This window comes from Electrona antarctica, assembly GCF_951216825.1.
Source record: "Electrona antarctica genome assembly, chromosome: 14".
Lineage (NCBI taxonomy): Eukaryota > Metazoa > Chordata > Actinopteri > Myctophiformes > Myctophidae > Electrona > Electrona antarctica.
This window is the reverse complement of record NC_136795.1, coordinates 9,501,433-9,521,732: the sequence shown is the minus strand read 5'-3', so window position 1 is coordinate 9,521,732 and position 20,300 is coordinate 9,501,433. Positions and strand designations below refer to the sequence as shown.

At 44.8% G+C, this 20,300-nt stretch overlaps 1 protein-coding gene across 7 annotated transcripts in view; it reads left to right on the top strand.

The window, feature by feature from the left end:
• clec16a (C-type lectin domain containing 16A) overlaps positions 1 to 20,300 on the top strand; it is a 57,645-nt gene that overhangs the window by 7,265 nt on the left and 30,080 nt on the right. For 6 of the 7 annotated variants that reach the window (XR_013791621.1, XR_013791622.1, XM_079521423.1 and 3 more), the window contains exons 6-14: positions 2,807 to 2,930; positions 4,766 to 4,940; positions 5,093 to 5,146; positions 6,289 to 6,402; positions 13,226 to 13,541; positions 17,165 to 17,279; positions 18,240 to 18,340; positions 18,871 to 18,990; positions 19,614 to 19,735. Coding sequence is in view for 5 of the 7 variants with exons in the window: in XM_079521423.1 (XP_079377549.1) it covers positions 2,807 to 2,930; positions 4,766 to 4,940; positions 5,093 to 5,146; positions 6,289 to 6,402; positions 13,226 to 13,541; positions 17,165 to 17,279; positions 18,240 to 18,340; positions 18,871 to 18,990; positions 19,614 to 19,735 (1,241 nt within the window). In the remaining 2 variants the exon portion in view is untranslated. The remainder of the gene's footprint in view (positions 1 to 2,806; positions 2,931 to 4,765; positions 4,941 to 5,092; positions 5,147 to 6,288; positions 6,403 to 13,225; positions 13,542 to 17,164; positions 17,280 to 18,239; positions 18,341 to 18,870; positions 18,991 to 19,613; positions 19,736 to 20,300) is intronic. The other variant, XM_079521421.1, reaches the window with a different exon arrangement.

Below are 20,300 nucleotides of genomic sequence, written 5' to 3'. Positions count from 1 at the left end.
AACACACGCGTTTAGGGTAAACGCGTGCGTTTTGTGCGCGAAAAGCCTGGTGTAGCTTGGCCGTGAGCCGTGCACACGAGAGCTGGGACTTTGAGCTGGTGGGGCTTTTCTGATGTGGGCTTTTCGGGTATTGTCTACTGACTCACTCTGACTCTACTGACTGCACATAATGTTGTTCCAGTACTGAACCACTGTACTAGCATCATACAGCGCCATGTTCTCTGGCTTTGTACACGTTAGCTGACTGAATCATAATTAACTGTGGTGGTGTACTTCTACTTACTGTTCAGTAATGGCTGACTATGGACTATATGGATTAAGCATCAATTTGATCCAGGAAGAAATCATATTTATCAAAACGTCTGAGTTGCTTGTCATGATTCACAGAAGTTACAAGCATGGGCATTCTCATTACATGCATAGTAAATGAAACAAAAGGTCAACAAAAAATATCAATTGATCATAAGGGATCATTTAGTCAGAATGCTTTAAAATCAAATGGCAATTTATTTAATATTCAAGTTCTCAATCTTATTGAAATGTACAATATAAACTACATAATGAAAGGTTTCACCATGTCTACAGTATATTGTACAGTATACAATGTTTTTTGTGTGTAAATTACTAAATTGCAATATTTGTGTAGCTTGACTTTGATGCCTCCTTGTGTGGATTCCCTGGGATGTGAGCATGTGTTTAGTCAATCTCAACATTTACGGCGTGCGCACATACAGTACTCACTACTCACATTAACCCTGTCTGTATCCCCCTCTCCCTCTCCCACCTCCTGTTCCTCCTCTTCAACCATTGCTCCCCCCTCTCAATCTCCTTCTCCCTCTCTCCCCCCTCTCCCTTACCCCCTCCCTGTGCGCGCCCCATCTGCCTAACTCCAGTCTCATGTAAGTTGGTCCCCATTCACTCGTCCTCCTCCTCATAGGGCTGGGTATCGTTGCATCCAGATCTACTGGCATGAATATCCTGGAAGAAAGCAGCCATTACTTTTAACAATATTGTTAATCTTGTAGAAAATGGAAATGCCGTCCCTAATAGAACCGATATTTTGACGAATTTCAATACGTTTTGAATTCCTTTAGATTGTTCTAGTTGGTAGAGAGTACTTTATCGGTGGTGTGTTTTCGAAACCCAGCCCTACGTCCTCCTGTCTTATGACTGTAAAGGTATGGCTATAAATATCCTTCTAATTCTTTTAAATCAATCAGTCTTTATCATCCACCCACATTCATGCAGAAATATGTGCATGCTTTTTCAAGTTAAAATTGTTTTCTTTTGTTTAATTACACCACAAACATGTACCTGATGTTGGGTGTTTTTGGTGTTTTTTGACATTTCATTTTATTTCATGAACATTTACGTAGTCTCTGCGTGTCAGTCAGCATGTGTTCTGTATGCGTTGTATCCACAACACGAGGCAGTACACGAGGGTTTGCAGTATGATGACTCAAAGCTTTGGCGTATGATTGGCTGGAGTGCATTCACCTTTTTTTTACACCTCAGCTGATGTACTGATATGAGGCCGTTCTGTCTGCAAAGAAGAAATCCTCTCGTAATAAGCATGGATTCATGGCTTCCTAGATCAGTGGTTCCCAAACTCTTTCGTGTCAAGGACCCCCAAATCAACATTTATTAGGCCACGGACCCCCCATTTGAATACATACAGTATGCCAGTTTACGGCTCTAGCAGTGATTCCGAAACATATTTTTGAAACATAATTTCATGGACCCCCAGTTTCACACGCATTATACTACGGACCCCCGATTGAATGGCATTTCTATCCCTGGTACCCCAATTTATATTGTAAAACCACTGTTAATTTAACTCAGTAACGGGTCCATTTGGTTCCATTTGTACACTCTCTGAGTTACAGACCCATAAGGGTCCATTTGGTTCCTTATATCTCTAATTGAGCTAGGTACCCCCTGGAACCCCCTCAAGTACCCCTAGGGGTCCCCGGACCCCACTTTGGGAACCCATGTCCTAGATTGCCCTCCTCATTGCCCTTCTTTGACCAACATCCCATCCCAACAGATTTCTGTTGAGATGACAGTCATTGACAACGTTGGCATTTCTCCTGTTTTTATGTTCTTGTCCTTCCCAGCATCATCAGTATATTAATCTCTCCTGTCTTCTGCATTAGTTTGACCGATTTGTCTTCAGTTTAGTTCAGTGACTATCACTGCTCATTTCGCCCTGTGTGTTTCTCTCTCTTTCATCAAACCTGAGATGAATGCTTTTAACACTGCTCATTCGTCCTTGGTTGTCCAGTGCCAGCTAGCTTTGGTTGAAGCATAGGGCTTTTCCCACTTTATAAAGCACCATAGTGAGGGTTAGCCTGGGGTTAAAACTGAATTTGGGCCATTTTGGGCGGGAACCCCTTTTGGTGTTAGCATTATGTTATGCTTTAGCTATTCAAAAATAGCAGATCTACAAGCTCATAGTGCGCCACTGAGTGGCGCGCTACGAGCTTGTAGGTCTGCTATTTTTGAAAAATCGAAGAACGACATTTTTTTAATCTGATCTCAGGTCAAAATGGGTTAATACTTGGCCCTAGTCCTAGTGTTACATACAATCTAACTCGGAGTTACCTTGGCATTAACAAACGGGCTGAATGATCAATTTACTTGATTTGAAGTCGGTTTATTAATGTAATTAATTTTGTCAAAGGATTGGGGTTTTTGCTTTACTTTATCACTAGTAACGGGTCAGTGAAATGGTGTCCATGTGTTCTCTGCGTGTGTACTGTATATACACACGCTGTGTACTGACCTCCATCCCTGACCCCTTCAGTGGACAACCAGCACATGCTGCACTACATCAGAGACAAGACGGCCGTGCCGTACTTCAGCAACCTGGTCTGGTTCATCGGCAGCCATGTCATCGAGCTGGACAAGTGTGTTGCGACTGATGAAGAGTGAGTCCACTTTCTCATTTGTACCAGTTACTTTATCCATCACACCACGGTTCTAACCAAACACTGGTTTGAAGTTGCCAGGTGATTGGCGATCTCTGTCTACCGATCGTCTCTGGGGCCGTAAAAGGCAAGGTGCTTAGGAAACGAATCATGTCTGCCTCAGTGCCCAAAATACTGTGTGTGTGTGTGTGTGTGTGTGTGTGTGTGTGTGTGTGTGTGTGTGTGTGTGTGTGTGTGTGTGTGTGTGTGTGTGTGTGTGTGTGTGTGTGTGTGTGTGTGTGTGTGTGTGTGTGTGTGTGTGTGTGTGTGTGTGTGTGTGTGTGTGTGTGTGTGTGTGTGTGTGTGTGTGTGTGTGTGTGTGTGTGTGTGTGTGTGTGTGTGTGTGAGTGAGTGAGTGAGTGATATCCTGCTGGGAAACTGTTAAACACATCCTTGTCTTCATTCACTGGAAAACACTGCTGTAATCTCATTTTACTTAAGTACTAAAGTAAAAGCACTCATTATCAATGGCCCATTTAACAAATTAATAACTAGTATAATAATAACTAAATAGTAACTAAAATATATTTTATTTTTGCTACTGACATGTCACACACTCATAATTAGAAAAAAGTACTAAAGTAAAGTAAAAGGACCTAAAAAAAAAGTACAGTACTTGAGTAAATACTTTACTTTGCACCACTACTAGCGTCAGACTAGTTCTGAATAAAAAGACCAGTCTCTCTGGTATTGCAGGAGGACACTTTGGTACTGGTATTATTACGTAATCTCCTCATTTCTACTCTTGCTTCAGAACAGGAAAAAAACAGGATTGTGTGAAACTATTATCTGGAGTGATGTGTGATGTAATGGGTCTCATTAGATGTTTCTCAAAATTGCAGTACATTGTGATTGGGTCCTCCGACCTGAAGCCAGTGAACCTTTTGTATGCCTGAATATTTAGTAAAGTGCTATTCTCACTGTGACCACTAGGTGTCAGGCTTGTTATGTTGCATGCCCTATCAGGGCTAAATGCCCAGGGACTAGGTACATGTGTAATACATGGAAGCTAAATGAGATGCAATATTAAATTGTGCTTTGTCCCAGTAAAAATCACACACGTGTGAACTGAGTGGTGCAACTCCCCTCTCCCCCTGCCTCTCTCTCTCTCTCTCTCTCTGTAATTAGCAGGCAACAGTGCAACACTATCTCTCTCTCTCTGTTTCTGGCACAACAGCGCCACTTTTGCCCCTACTGGTACTCTAAACATCGGGACATAGTCCCATAGGGACATTGCTGTTCCTTGGAGTGGTTGCACCACTCAAAAATAAACAGTCGTGAAATGCCAGCCTGGGGTGTCATCGATTCTATTGAGCTGTCACATGTTTCACAAACATTGAAGACAAAAGACAAAGTGAGGACGCAAGTTCTGATTGGCCAGAATGAGATGATGTGTGATAAGAGCGCCCGGTATACCACGGTTCTGTAACCCATTCTTTCACCCGGTGCCAATTGCCAAAAGCTGTAATCCTGGACGTTCCCTCTGCCAACCTGGGGAGAGCCCCGAACTGGGCTCATGCTTCCTTCAATTGCATGAGCAGTGAGCATGCCGCTATTTATCACGTGAAAGGAGGGGAGTTTCCCCTGTAGGACGTAGCGCGTGGAAGGAACATGACGCGTTATTCCCAGCCAGTTCCTTTCCCCTCCATCAGTCGCCCCGACTGACCAGGGGGAGGCAGTATAGACACCGGGATTACTGCATGTTTTTTTGTGAGGGAATACCTACTATGTAACCATAGGGGACACAGGGAGACTCCCATGTTTTCTTAATGCCCATTTTCTTGTCTCTTTCTCAGACACAGGAACAGAGGGAAGTTGAGTGACATGGTTGCAGAACACCTGGACCACCTCCACTATCTCAACGACATCCTCACCATCAACTGTGAGTTCCTCAACGAAGTTCTGTCCGACCACCTCCTCAACCGACTCTTCCTGCCCCTCTATGTCTACTCACTGGTCAGCCCCGAGATGGTACGCTACCTGCTGTGTGTGTGTGTGTGTGTGTGTGTGTGTGTGTGTGTGTGTGTGTGTGTGTGTGTGTGTGTACCATCTGCACATGTGCGTGAATGCTCATATGTATTCATATTTTTATGTCTATACTGTATATACGTTTGTTTTTTCAGTCTGAAGACCGAAAGATCATCAACCCACAAGTGTCCCTCTACCTTCTGTCTCAAGTATGACACACACACACACACACACACACACACGCACACACGCACGCACGCACGCACGCGCGCGCGCGCGCGCTCACATGCAAACAAACAGACACACAAACTGGGAAGATGCCACCAGCCAAACAATGGTACTGAGTGCAAAGCCTAGTTTACTAAATGATTTAAGCCAAGGCATTGAAGGCAGGGGTTTCCAACTGATTGTGGTACTACCATCTTGGCCACTGTGTCGGGTGAGGATTTGAGTTAAGAATAGATTAGGGTTTATCTTGAGTTTGACACAACTCCACATGGTGTCCTGTACACTGTAGATGATGTGGTGAAAATCCTTACTTTTGCTGCCTGTATGTTCTGGAAATTCTGCTTGACAACTCATCCAGGACTTTACAAGGGGCTGTGTTTCTCACAGAGTCTGTATCTTAATGAGCTGAATCAGCTGATCCTCCCCAAATGTTGATTCCACTTTGCTCTTTCTTTGCCTCTTATCCCACAAGTACCAACAGAATTGGTCTAAGTTTTCCAAAATAAAGTAAATAGAGGGCGGGGATTCTTCACCTTACCTACATTACTAAATGGCACGGCAATGGTCATTTCTTTGGCATGGCAATGGTCACTTTTCAGGTTTACACACTGTGGTGTGTACACCAGAAAAGCTTGTTTCCTGCCTTGAGAGGCATGATGTTCACACAATTAGTAATCTCTCTGATTTAGTAGATTTTACCAGCCATAATTAGCCTGGCTCCAGCCCTGAATCGCTACCATTAAAAATCTCCAATGAAGTGAAACAAAATGTAAATTCAGACTGCGTGTCAGGCTAAGCCGTAGTAATAAGAAGTAGCTCTCTGGTAAATAACTGTAAGGCAGATATTGAGTCACTCTGGTTATGTGGCTAACCCTTCATATCCACAGTACCAGAATGATAGGAAAGTAGACCTGCAACCTGCTGTTAACTGTGTGTCTGTGTGTGTCTGTGTCTGTGTGTGTCTGTGTGTGTGTGTGTGTGTGTGTGTGTGTGTGTGTGTGTGTGTGTGTGTGTGTGTGTGTGTGTGTGTGTGTGTGTGTGTGTGTGTGTGTGTGTGTGTGTGTGTGTGTGTGTGTGTGTGTGTGTGTGTGTGTGTGTGTCGCGCGCGCGTGTGTGTTTTCAGGTCTTTCTGATTATTCACTACCACACACTGGTAAACTCTTTAGCTGATGTCATCCTCAACGGAGACCTGTCTGTCTTCACAGCACAGGCGGACACACAGACACACAAGAACACGGTGAGACACACACACAGTCTCTCTCTCTCTTTTGGAACAAAGCAAAATAAACATATGCACAGTTGCACACAACCATATTGAGTCAAAGTCACACACTCCGAGGCTCACACCAATACACAATGAAGGCACAGGGTCGTGTTGTTCTTCTTGCGCGACCACATCAATGTAGCAATATATAAATGGCACGTGCTGTCTGTTCTCTACACTTTCAATTTATCTCCCTCCCTCCTTTCTGACAGTCTGCTGTCTGCTCTTTCTCTTTGGACTGCGGTATTGTATTTCTTTCTCTCATTGACTTTCCGTCTCTCTCTCTCTCTCTCTCTCTCTCTCTTGCTCTCCCGCTCTGACCCTCTTGGGTGTTTTTTCTACCCAGGTGGGTGTAACGTACTGAGGTGGTTAATCGTTTCTGAGAACCCTTGTGGTTTTTCTCCATTCCACGTGTGTGTTTGTGGCTGACGTGTAACTGTTGACAGAATCAGCCTGGCTCTTCAGTGAATGTGGTTTGTGGTGTGGTGTGGTGTGATGTGTTTCTCTCTCTCTCTCTCTCTCTCTCTGCCTGCGTATGTAGAGTAGTGGTCTGTTTGTAACGCAGTCCTCCTGTACGCTGATCATGCCTTCTGGCAGACAGGCTCACACGCTTATAACACAAATTAGACGCGTATGCAAGTGAAGTGGTACACTTGCAGGATCTTTTTTTATGCATGCCGCCATGCCGCTAAAGTGCCCTAAACTTGCTGAAACTTATCCTCCTAATTTCTATTTTATTTTATTGATCCAGTGAAAACTTGCACGACTGCGGGCCATGCATACGTGTTTCAGCAGCACCCTTCACCCTCATTAGTTTAGCACAAACATAATTTTCGGCTGTCAGCCATAGTGAGCACCAGAGTGATTTAAAGGTGGCTTGATCAAAGACACTCCAAAGGTACCTTAGCAGTTGTTCTTTCTTTCTTTTCAAAATCTTCAAAATCAGCCCAGGAAGCCCAGGAGCAAGCATAAATGCTAAAGTCACACGTTATGGGAATAATTAACAGGAGAATCAAGTAAGAGTATAGCCTTCACTCGGTAACTAATGTATTCAGAAAGGTCAGACCACTCTTAAGCGTTGGTGACACAGAAGAAATATAAAAATAAAAAAACCTCAATCCCGTAGCAGTTATTGTTCCCCTGTAAAAGGAAAATAATTAAAAACATTCATATTGTTTTATTGGCTGTGATTGTGCAGTTTTCTCTGATTTCAACCCAACTTTATTTATAGAGCACATTTAAAAACAATTTGAAGTGCTTTACAGAGAATATCTGGGGATACAAAAAAAGAGTACACGAAACACATAAGTCTGAGACAAAAACACAAATTAGCATAGAATCACAAATAAACAAAATATGGACTCGGGCAACACAAATAAAGCTCACTCTGGATTAAAAGCTTGGGAATAAAAAGCGTTTTAAGACAGGTTTTAAAAACATTGTAGTGGCTGGCATCTCCCTTAGAGGGTGAGGAGTCATGTGGGAGAGACTCGAAGTAGAGTTGCTGCTTCTTTGCTTGGAAAGGAGCCAGTTTAGGTGGTTCAGGCATCTGGTTAGGATGCCTCTCAAGCGTCTCCCTAGGGAGGTCCTCGATTCACGTCCCGCTGGAAGAAGACCCCGGGGCAGACCACGGATGAGTTGGAGGGTTTATATCTCCAATATCTGCCGGGACCGCCTCGGGATACCAGAGAACGAAGTTACTAATGTTGCTCTGGAGAGGGAAGTCTGGAGCTCTCTGGTGGAGCTGTTGCCCCCGCAACCTGACTACGGATAAGCGGTTGAATATGGATAATGTTCAGCAACTACAGATTAAAGACAAACATTTTCATGGAGAACAAGCTTGGACATGGAGACCTCCAGCAGCAGCTGGCCTGCCGATCTCACATCCTTGCAGGGACATACAACGACAAAATATAAGATGGTGCTAGCCCACGAAAGATTTAAAAACAATAGAATCCTAAACCTAATACTGAAACATACAGGGAGCCAGTGAAGTGAAGCCAGAACAGGGGCAAATGTGGTCACGCCTTCTGGCACCTGTCGGATTGCTTTGTACTAGTTGTAGTCTGTGAAGGCAGCCCTGGCAGTCCTGTTTAGCTGTGATGTGGCGGGAAAATGATCTCACATGATGGTGGAACGCTGTGTGAGGTGCCTCTAACACTCTAACCCAGATCCCTTTCCTGGAAGGTGTGCGTGCGTGCGTGCGTGCGTGCGTGCGTGCGTGCGTGCGTGCGTGCGTGCGTGCGTGCGTGCGTGTCACACAGATATCTATATTTGATAGTGTCTTACACTCTGACCTCCATTTATTTCTCAGCACTGGCTGAGCACAAGTGGTTTACCAGAACAGTCTGAACAGGTGTCACACACACACACACACACACACAAAGTTAAAGCAAAGTGTGTTTACCCAGGGTGAATGGACTAAGCTCGAGATGCTTGTTTACAGCCAGACCCTGCTCATAGAACATTTCATGGTAGGGGTTCAATGCCTTGCTCAAGGGCACTTCAGCGGTGGTAGTTTTAACGTGCCGGTCCGGGGATTCGAACTGGCGACCTTCCGATAACAAGACCGCTCCGCAAACCGTTCGGCCACCGCTGCCCCACACACACACACACACACACACACACACACACACACACACACACACACACACACACACACACACACACACACACACACACACACACACACACATACACATATACATATATATATATATATATATATATATATATATATATATATATATATACACACACACACACAAACTAGTCTGTGGTTCATTCCATAATGGTAAACAAGTTTGATACCCAGGGGGCACGGTGGCGCAGTCGCCTGTCGCCTCACAGCTAGAAGGTCCCTGGTTCGATTCCCGCCTGGGATACTTGGGGTGGTTGGCTATTTTGAAGTGGGTATTATTAAGTGGGTAAACAAAGTGTACAGTATGTGGTAAGGATCATTCAGTATGGATATGACATTCAAACCACAAACATAACAAAAGACTGTCGTTTGTTTATTTGACATGCGTTTTCCCATAATTCACTGCTCCTGCCAGAAGGAGCGGGTGCTGATGAATTGCAGAGGCTTTTCTTGATAACACTTAGAAAAAGGAGGTCAGGACAATGGCTTCTGATACTGTACACCAGGTGTGTGTGGTGTGGTGTGGTGTGTGTGTGTTGAATACGATGAAATAGGGCAGTTTCATTTCATGACACCCGATCCTCTTCCCCTTCTCGTGATCTGTGACAAATAATTATGTAATCCTCAGGTGTGTCTGTGTTGCAGCATGAAGCCTCATTTATACTCCATAGAACAACAAACAATATGTTTGAATCAATATCAGGTCTTTTACCCAATTGTTATTCATTATGGTTCAGTCAATGTTTTGGGTCTGCAAGGGTTCTTCTTTGTCAGACGTGAAGAGTTAAGCCAAAGCTTCGAATGAATGGGGCAAACATTTAAAAACTAATTTCGTATAGTACTGGTCCCATATTAAAGGAATAAGGATGTCTTTGCTATCGTGTGCCAGATCATCGTCTACATTTGTATTTCAGCGCGATGCATGATGGTATGTAGGTCTTGCGATAGTCACCATTGGTTGTAAACCTATTTTTTCCTGATGCATTGGGGGTGCGTCCAAATGACTGCAAAATATATGTTATAATGATGAATACATTCGGATACCACTACAAAATTGTGTAATAACTATATAGTGGACTTACATGAGCACAGAGTGATTTTGGACACAGCTATTATCTTTTTAATCATTGCAAGCCATGGGGCGCTAAGGACGGCAGTATCCGTTGGGTCTTTCGATTTTGGTTACACCATGGCATTTCCTCTTGCGCCCCCTTTATGCATAATTGGTTCAGTTGGGTCGCATCTCAACCCTTCTGACTTTCATTTTGTTGGAAGTACTTGCGGGCTATGTTACTACACTTCCTCAACCAGTGCTGTGATGATGTATACTAATACAGCCTCTCACTCTTTAACTACTACTCAAACCGTCATCTATATGGGGTTTTGCCACTCGAGTGACTAAACATCAACACATATGTGTTGGTCTTGGGTAATACCTGAACAAATAAACTCAACATAACGAGGTAATACAGCTGAGGGGTTGAGCTTAGTTACACAGCAGAACAGCCCAGCTCGAGTTCAGTAAGTCAAACAATCCTTTGAACCACAATGTGGAGGGACTTCCTACAGCCTCAGCTAGCATCACCATGATATGTAAATGATGAAGTAGACATTTCCCATAATGATAAGCCACAATTGATATCTAAGCGCCAAAGCTTACTTTTTACAGTAAGTTTAAGTGTTTAGCTTCTCATAATGGCATCTTATCTCGTAACAGCTGTTTCCTGTGTTTGCGTGCGTGTGCGTGCGTGTCCCACAGCGCTAGGTGGTCACTGTCATATTGTAAAGTGTAAAAAGGATGTGGCTTTCTGATATAATGGGCTTTGACCAATGTGGTAGAGCCTGTATTTACAGTAAGACCGTGTGTGTACACACTTACCATACAAGCATGCAAGTGTGTGTATTACGGACGATAAGGACCCAACAGTATTTCAACAGGTGTGCAGATAAGCGCGCACACATTGTTTTTCCAGTCTTAAACGCAGTGAAGGTGAACGAATGGCTTCTTGAGAACAGGGTTGTGAAAGCATTAGATTTAAAATGACATTTCATTTATGCAAGCACCAGTCTGTCTCTCTCTCTCTCTCTCTCTCCATCCTTTCTCTCACACACCTTGGCTCTCCATCTCCCCTTTTCGCCTCCTCCCACCCTGTTATATAATCTCTCCATTCTGTTCTATTGTAATTATTTTATTCTATTCTTATCATTCCTATCATCACTTATTATTCATATTGAAAGCAGTGTTGGGCATATTACTGAGGAAGTAATACGTTACTATTACTCATTTATAAAAAAAAATATATAATATTATATTACTTACTTCTACTTGGTATCAAGAGTAATATATATTATATTAGATATTTCATTTTTTTTTTTTTTTTTTACAGTTTATCAGCATATTCCATATATTGTAATATTAATCCTTACAGGAGGAGTCAAAAATCAACCAAACGGCTGAACTAAACACATTGAAGTCTCTCAAACGGGTCGCAAGTCAAAAATAGCTGATCTGATATGGATACACGATTAGCACGATATTCTTTTATGGTTATTTTTTAAGTTATGACCACCTACAAGGTAACAAAAAGAAAAGGTAAAAAAAAAAAAAGTAACTGACTATTTTGTCCAAAATACTAAACTAACTAAACCGTTGTTCTACAGAAGTATAAATTAACCCATTTTGGGCGGGAACCCCTTTTGGTGTTTTAAACATTATGTTATCATTTAGCTATTGAAAAATAGCAGATCTACAAGCTGCTATGAACTTGTAGGTGTGCTATTTTTGAAAAATCGTTAAAATGTGCCTCAAATCTTTCAGAAAATTGTAGAATATGCATTCATTGTATCACGATAGATACGATATCTCGTAGTGATATGGTATCGTCTCGACGATATTTATCATGATATCTCGTAGTGATATGGTTTCGTCTCGACGCTATTTATCATGATATCTCGTAGCGATATGGTTTCGTCTCGACAATATTTATCATGATATCGCCCATCTTTCACTGACACAAACTTAAAAATAATGACAAATATGCATGGCTTTGTTTTTGAGCCATGCATGGAGGAACATGGACCTGCTCCAGATCTGTCTGAATGGGCTGCTCCACGGATCGGCAGCTGTCAGCTGGACACACAGACACACCGATACAGCGAAGAGAAGAGCGGTTTACCTCGGTCAGAAACAAAAACAAATCGCGTTTATTGTAAATGAGCAACGTAGCGTTACTGGGATCAGTTAGAAGTAATATTACCACCATGTATGTTGGTTACACTATACTCGTTACTGGGTAAAGTAATATTACAGTAATATACCAGACGCCTGAGGGCGGATGCATGCACGCCTGGGTGACAGCAGACTGCTGGGCGAGCTCTGGTGCTTTGGCATGGGGGGTCAGATCAACATATGGAATGAATTCTGTACTGGCCATATATAGAGCGTGTTATGAGTGTACAGGGTTTGATGTAATCAGATCAACATATGGCATGTCAGAACAGGTCAGGTCTAATGTACAGGGTTTGATGAGGTCCCAGGTAGGGCAGGGCCTTCATTTTCGGGCCTGTTGAGAACTCTAGTTTTTGCCGGCTGCCGGGCGCGGCTGCACTAATAACTTTGGGGCAGGCTCGTCTAGAGTTTGAATGGACAGGTATCAGTCAAAAGGGAGACATCGACGAGGAAGGATGGATGGGGAAGGATCAACATATGGAATGTCAGAACAGGTCAGCTAAGGGTTTGAGGTTTGAGGTCAGATGTAGAGTGGCTGGCCAATATTGATGACATCAGGGATCTCCATATATGGGCATTCCCATATATGGGCTTAATATTGATGACGTCAGGGATCTCCATCCCTGAAGAAGCATCAATGAAAAAGATATATAATATATACAGTAAAGTTTTTATATTTCCCGCCCTTCTCTCTCTCCCATTCTCTTCCTCCGCCTCCCTCCTCTCCTCTCCTGTCCTCTCTCCCTCCCTCTACCCTCTCCTGTCCTCCCTCCTCTCCTGTCCTCCCTCCCTCCTCTCCTGTCCTCTACCCTCTCCTCTACCCTCTCCCTCCCTCCTATCCTGTCCTCTCCCTCCCTCCCTCCTCTCCTGTCCTCTCTCCCTCCCTCCTCTCCTGTCCTCCTCTCCTCTCCTTTCCTGTCCTCCAGGCCAGTGGGGCCGCCGTGCGACGGTTCACCAAGCCCTCCGAGTCCCTGGAACGCTCCCTGGAGCTGTCGTCGCACCGGGGGCGCAAGAGGACCCAGAAGCGGCCCAACTACAAGAACCTGGGCGAGGATGAAGAAGAGGAGAGGACCGGGGGTGCAGGAGGAGGAGGAGGAGGAGAAGAGGGATGGGAGGATGACATCAGAGGAGGTGGTGGAGGAGGAGGAGGAGGAGAGAGGGAGAAGGGAAAAGGTACAGAGGCAGGAGGAGGAGGAGGTGTGAGTTCTAAGGGGAGCAGAGCGAATGGGGAAGCAGCGGAAGGTGAGTGAGGAGTACAGGACAGCGTGTGCGTATATATATATATATGAGTGTGTGTTTGGTTTAATGTATTGTTTGCCCACCGGCATCGATCAAAGACCCCCATCTCTCCCATGATTCACTCTGCCCACCCAGCAGCCACCACAGGGGCAGGCTGCCTCCTCTCCAAACTGACAAGAGAAACGGCTTCACTGTTAACGACTCGCCATGGTCATTTTACTATAGGAATTCAGCAGGCGCTCCTCTTATTCAGAGCGATTTACAATGTTAAGAGTGACTTATAAAGTTGCAAAATGGTGTGCATTCTCCATAGCATTTACATTGCCTTGCCTTTGGACTGAGTTCATGCGAAGGTGTTTACACAGATTGGGCAGACACAGTGAGCTGTGATTGGTCTGCTTTGTCCGCTAATCTCTCTTTCTGGGTGAGATCGATGGGAGCAGTGTGACTGGACATGTGAGAGAATAGAGATGGGAGCAGTGTGACTGGACATGTGAGAGAATAGAGATGGGAGCAGTGTGACTGGACATGTGGGAGAATAGAGATGGGAGCAGTGTGACTGGACATGTGGGAGAATAGAGATGGGAGCAGTGTGACTGGACATGTGGGAGAATAGAGATGGGAGCAGTGTGACTGGACATGTGGGAGAATAGAGATGGGAGCAGTGTGACTGGACATGTGAGAGAATAGAGATGGGAGCAGTGTGACTGGACATGTGGGAGAATAGAGATAGGAGCAGTGTGACTGGACATGTGAGAGAATAGAGATAGGAGCAGTGTGACTGGACATGTGAGAGAATAGAGATGGGAGCAGTGTGACTGGACATGTGAGAGAATAGAGATGGGAGCAGTGTGACCTGACATGTTAGAGAATAGAGATGGGAGCAGTGTGACTGGACATGTGGGAGAATAGAGATGGTAGCAGTGTGACCTGACATGTTAGAGAATAGAGATGGGAGCAGTGTGACTGGACATGTTAGAGAATAGAGATAGGAGCAGTGTGACTGGACATGTGGGAGAATAGAGATGGTAGCAGTGTGACTGGACATGTGGGAGAATAGAGATGGTAGCAGTGTGACCTGACATGTTAGAGAATAGAGATGGGAGCAGTGTGACTGGACATGTGGGAGAATAGAGATGGTAGCAGTGTGACCTGACATGTTAGAGAATAGAGATGGGAGCAGTGTGACTGGACATGTGGGAGAATAGAGATGGGAGCAGTGTGACTGGACATGTGAGAGAATAGAGATGGGAGCAGTGTGACTGGACATGTGAGAGAATAGAGATGAACGGAACTGCGGCTCAACCGATTGATTGAATCATCAAATCTGTTGCTGTTGGGCGAACACGGCACGAGGCAAAGGAGTGGAAATATACTGTGGTCTCACAGGTCATCTCCACAGCCTCTCTGATATAGTTTGGTCTCACAGGTCATCTCCACAGCCTCTCTGATATACTGTGGTCTCACAGGTCATCTCCACAGCCTCTCTGATATACTGTGGTCTCACAGGTCATCTCCACAGCCTCTCTGATATACTGTGGTCTCACAGGTCATCTCCACAGCCTCTCTGATATACTGTCTGCTTCTTGCAACGTAATCTTTTATCAATAATACTAAAATGAATGAATCTGCCAAAGCCAACCTTCTCTTCAACACCACGTCGGATGATTACTCCTAGGTTTTCGAGAATTATTGCTTCTCGAAAACAACATTGCTTCATTCATAGTTTGGCGAACTATGAATCGGAAGTTCCAGACCTGGTGTGCCGCCCCGCGTCCGAAACGGTTGAGAAATGAGTTACCGTGTGGGGGTCCCTCCAATGTTGCACAAGTGGTGAAAAACAACAGACGCACCCACCCAGACAGCCACCCACCCACCCACACAGCTCCGTAAGGGAGTGGTTGCACCACTCAAAAACGTGTCGACTGAGTAGTTCTCTTGGGTAGTTTTGAGACGAGGCTCCCTCTTCCTGCTGCTCTCCTTGCCATTTCACCATGGTTGCCATGGCTGCCACGGAGCACCACGCCCACCGCAGGCTCCGTGTGCTGCCACGGTTTCCACGGCGATGGACACACACACACACACCATCCATCCTGTACTCCTCACCTTTCCACCTGTCTCTCACTCCTGTGTGTGTGTGTGTGGGGTGTTTGTGGTTGCATACATTGTGTGACTGACTGTGTTTATATGTAGTATATAATACATAACATATATATAATATATATATATAATGTATTAAATGTTTTCGCCGTTCACCAGAAATGACTTAAACATACTACTATTTCTAATAATTATAATCATAATAATAATTACAGTCCATTATTGCTGTAAAAAGGAAGTGTCGGTGATGGGCACATGTGTAATGTTTGAGAAAAAAACTAGCCTATCACCAGTCTTCGCCAGGCCGGGTTGCCTACGCAGGTCCCGTGAACTTTGGAAGGCAGTCATAGACAGTTGGAATGGCATCTGAAAAAATCGGGCGGGTGGTCAAAAATCTAGTCTCGTCCACACCTTTCGGCTTTCATCTGGCGGAGACAACCAGTCTTAACCCATTCAGGCCTGACGTCGAAATTTTAAAAAAAAAGTTTTCTAAATCATGACAATTTTCGGAAAGATTTGAGGCACATTTTAACGATTTTTCAAAAATAGCAGACTTACAAGTTCATAGCGCGCCACTCGGTGGCGCGCTATGAGCTTGTAGATCTGCTATTTTTCAATAGCTAAATTATAACAAAAGGGGTTCCCAAAAGGGGTTCCCGCCCAAAATGGGTTAATGGTTAATGTGGTTAAACGCTAACGTGACATGGATGCGTTCCAGGTCTCAATGGATTAATGGTATGCCGGTGACATGCCAACAGAAGCGAAAATAGGTGATGTACAAGCTCACAAAGCATTGCAATGCTTTTAGATCTGCTCTGGGAGATATTGATCATTTTCAAGTACAATGACGTGCCCAAAATGGTCAGTGGATGTATCCAATGAGTAGTATTTACAGAGCTTGTGACTAAATAACATTGGATCCACTGGAACCTAGTAGGTTATTATTTTCAATTTCCTGAAAAGGAAAGATTTCAGACGTAGTCGTTCTGTCCCCATCAGCTCATAATCACTGCTGATGAAAGTGCATCTTTCCGTGTGTGTGTGTGTGTGCGTGTGTGTGTGTGTGTGTGTGTGTGTGTGTGTGTGTGTGTGTATTTCTTTTGAGTGCGTGTGGAATACAAATATAAATATAGTGTTATGTGTTGGAGGGGGAAAAAAGTTCTTTACTGTGTGTGTGTGTGTGTGTGTGTGTGTGTGTGTGTGTGTGTGTGTGTGTGTGTGTGTGTGTGTGTGTGTGTGTGTGTGTGTGTGTGTGTGTGTGTGTGTGTGTGTGTGTGTGTGTGTGTGTGTTTATTTTGAGTGAGTGTGGAATACAAATGTAAATATAGTGTTATGTGTTGGAGGGGGAAAAAAAGTTCTTTACTGTGTGTGTGTGTGTGTGTGTGTGTGTGTGTGTGTGTGTGTGTGTGTGTGTGTGTGTGTGTGTGTGTGTGTGTGTGTGTGTGTGTGTGTGTGTGTGTGTGTGTGTGTGTGTGTGTGTGTGTGTGTGTGTGTGTGTGTGTGTGTGTGTGTGTGTGCGCGCATAGAGATCGAGATGGTAGTAATGGAGAAATGTAAGGTATCGGAGCTCACAGAGCAGAACACCACAGATGAGGAGAAGACGGCTGCCGCAGCTGCACGCACGCACACACACAGGAGCAGGTATGCAACTACGCACACACACAGGAACACATACGTGCACAAAAACACACACACACACACACAGGAGCAGGTACGCAACTACGCACACACAGGAACACATACGTGCACAAAAACACACACACACACACACACAGGAGCAGGTACGCAACTACGCACACACAGGAACACATACGTGCACAAAAACACACACACACACACACACACACACACAGGAGCAGGTACGCAACTACGCACACACACACAGGAGCAGGTACGCAACTGCGCACACACACAGGAACACATACGTGCACAAAAACACACACACACACACACACACAGGAGCAGGTACGCAACTACGCACACACACACACACAGGAGCACGCACACACACACACACACAGGAGTAGGTACGCGTACACACACACACACACACAGGAGCACGCACACACCACCCACACAGGAGCATGTATGCACACACAGGCCTAGTCTGAACTATAAGGACACACAATCATAAGAGTGATGAATTCCTTTGTTAAACCCCCCCCCCCCCTGTCCCCCTGTCTCCGTCTCTCTCTAGACCTTTCCTAGACATGGTGTACAGTGCGTTGGACTGCACCAATGAGGACTACCATGTTAACCCCCTGTCCCCCTGTTCCCCTGTCCCCCTGTCTCCGTCTCTCTATAGACCTTTCCTAGACATGGTGTACAGTGCGTTGGACTGCACCAATGAGGACTACCATGTTAACCCCCCCCCCTGTCCCCCTGTCTCCGTCTCTCTCTAGACCTTTCCTAGACATGGTGTACAGTGCGTTGGACTGCACCAATGAGGACTACCATGTTAACCCCCCCCCCCCCTGTCCCCCTGTCTCCGTCTCTCTCTAGACCTTTCCTAGACATGGTGTACAGTGCGTTGGACTGCACCAATGAGGACTACCATGTTAACCCCCCCCCCCCTGTCCCCCTGTCCCCCTCTCTCTCTAGACCTTTCCTAGACATGGTGTACAGTGCGTTGGACTGCACCAATGAGGACTACCATGCCCTGTTTGTCCTCTGCTTACTCTATGCTGTCTCCCACAGCAAAGGTACAATATTGCATTTATTTATTTATTAGTCATTTGTGTTTTTGATTGGATTTTGGACATTCGTGTTTAGAAAAGCCTCCTTGTGGACAGGTGTTGAAAAGTGGGCTATAACACTATACAACCCAAAATAACAAGGTACTCTGCTATGTGAAACAGACAGACAGACAGACAGACAGACAGACAGACAGACTGATGCATACGGTAGGTAGACCCGTCTGTTTTACACAGCAGAGTGGGTCCCTGTAGTGAGGATTAATGTTGTACTGTCTATAAATTACATATTTACATTTTGCTGTTCTGACTGTATCTGTCTCCCTGTCTATGGACTGTATGTGCGTGTGTGTGTGTGCACGTATGTGTGTGTGTGTGTGTGTGCATGTGTGTGTGTGTGTGTGTGTGTGTGTGTGTGTGTGTGTGTGTGTGTGTGTGTGTGTGTGTGTGTGTGTGTGTGTGTGTGTGTGTGTGTGTGTGTGTGTGTGTGTGTGTGTGTGTGTGTGTGTGTGTGTGTGTGTGTGTGTGTGTGTGTGTAGGTATAAACAGTGACCTGCTGGAGCGTCTTCAGCTTCCTGTGCCTGAGCAGGAGAGAACATCGTACAGTCTGGTCCTCGTAGAAAGACTCATCAGAATCATGAGCCAGTCTGCACTACCAGGTAACACACACACATGCACACACTCACACGCATGCACGCACGCGCACACACACACACACACACACATACACAATGGCCCAAATGTGGAGTCATACATCATAGATAGGGTTGTCCTGATCTGATCACGTGATCGGAAATCGGGGCCGATCACGTCATTTTCAAATTATCGGAATCAGATCGAGACCAAAAAAATAAATAAAACGTGATCGGGACATCCCTAGTATCAATACTATATCGGTAGATCCATATCATGATATTAGACTGGATATTGTCTGTGATTTTGGATATTGTACTTTTTTCATAAGGCACAAGTGGTCTATAAAAATATAAATATCGGATCGGGAAAAATCGGTATCGGGCCTCGGCAGATGCTCAAAATCAAATGATCAGATTGGGACTTCCCTAATCATAGATATATTATGTCATAGACGACTGACGTAACAGCCTGTGAACCATTTCATTTTGTATGAAGGCATTTACATTTTCAATTAGTCGCATGCCGTAACATGTGCAATTTTGAGATCCCACATTTTTGTCGCGTGAAACTCAGGCTCTGTGTGTGTGTGTGTGTGTGTGTGTGTGTGTGTGTGTGTGTGTGTGTGCGTGTGTGTGTGTGTGTGTAGATGGTAAGGTGCGTCTTGCCACACTGGAGTTGACCTGTTTGTTACTGAAGCAGTCGGTTATGTCTGGGTCTGGGACTGGGAGCCATTGTATCATCAAAGATGTTCACTTGGCCTGCCTGGAGGTACGTACACACACACACGCACACACACGCACACACACACACACACACACACACACACACATGTGCATGGTTTTGTTATCATTGACAGTCTTCCATCCTATGTTCATTGTGCATAAGACAATAAAAGCATTGTATTGCATTCTAATCTCAAAGCGAAAGCGTGATGCCCGCCTACTCAAAGCAAAAAGAGGCATCCACCCCTACTGGAGATGCGGAGAGGTTCTATCTGCAGATATCCATGATGTGTCGGAGGATTTTGGTCATACAAATTAACATCCTACTATAAATGCACAAAATGTTTGTCTGTGCGTGCGTGCGTCTCTAATTCACGTGTCGCGGCAACCGTCCGACCAACCGAGTTCAAGCTCAATGCATCCACAACGTTCCGAGGGAGTGCCATGGAGTGGCATATCTGACCGATATGCCCATAGATAGGCATATTGAGATCCGGTTGTCCAGAACCGGATGTGAGCGGGTGGTGGATAATATATAACCACGAAAAATAATTAAGTTGGGCGGATGATTTATTTGTACAGACAGGTTCAGGTCATAAGTGCCCATGTCA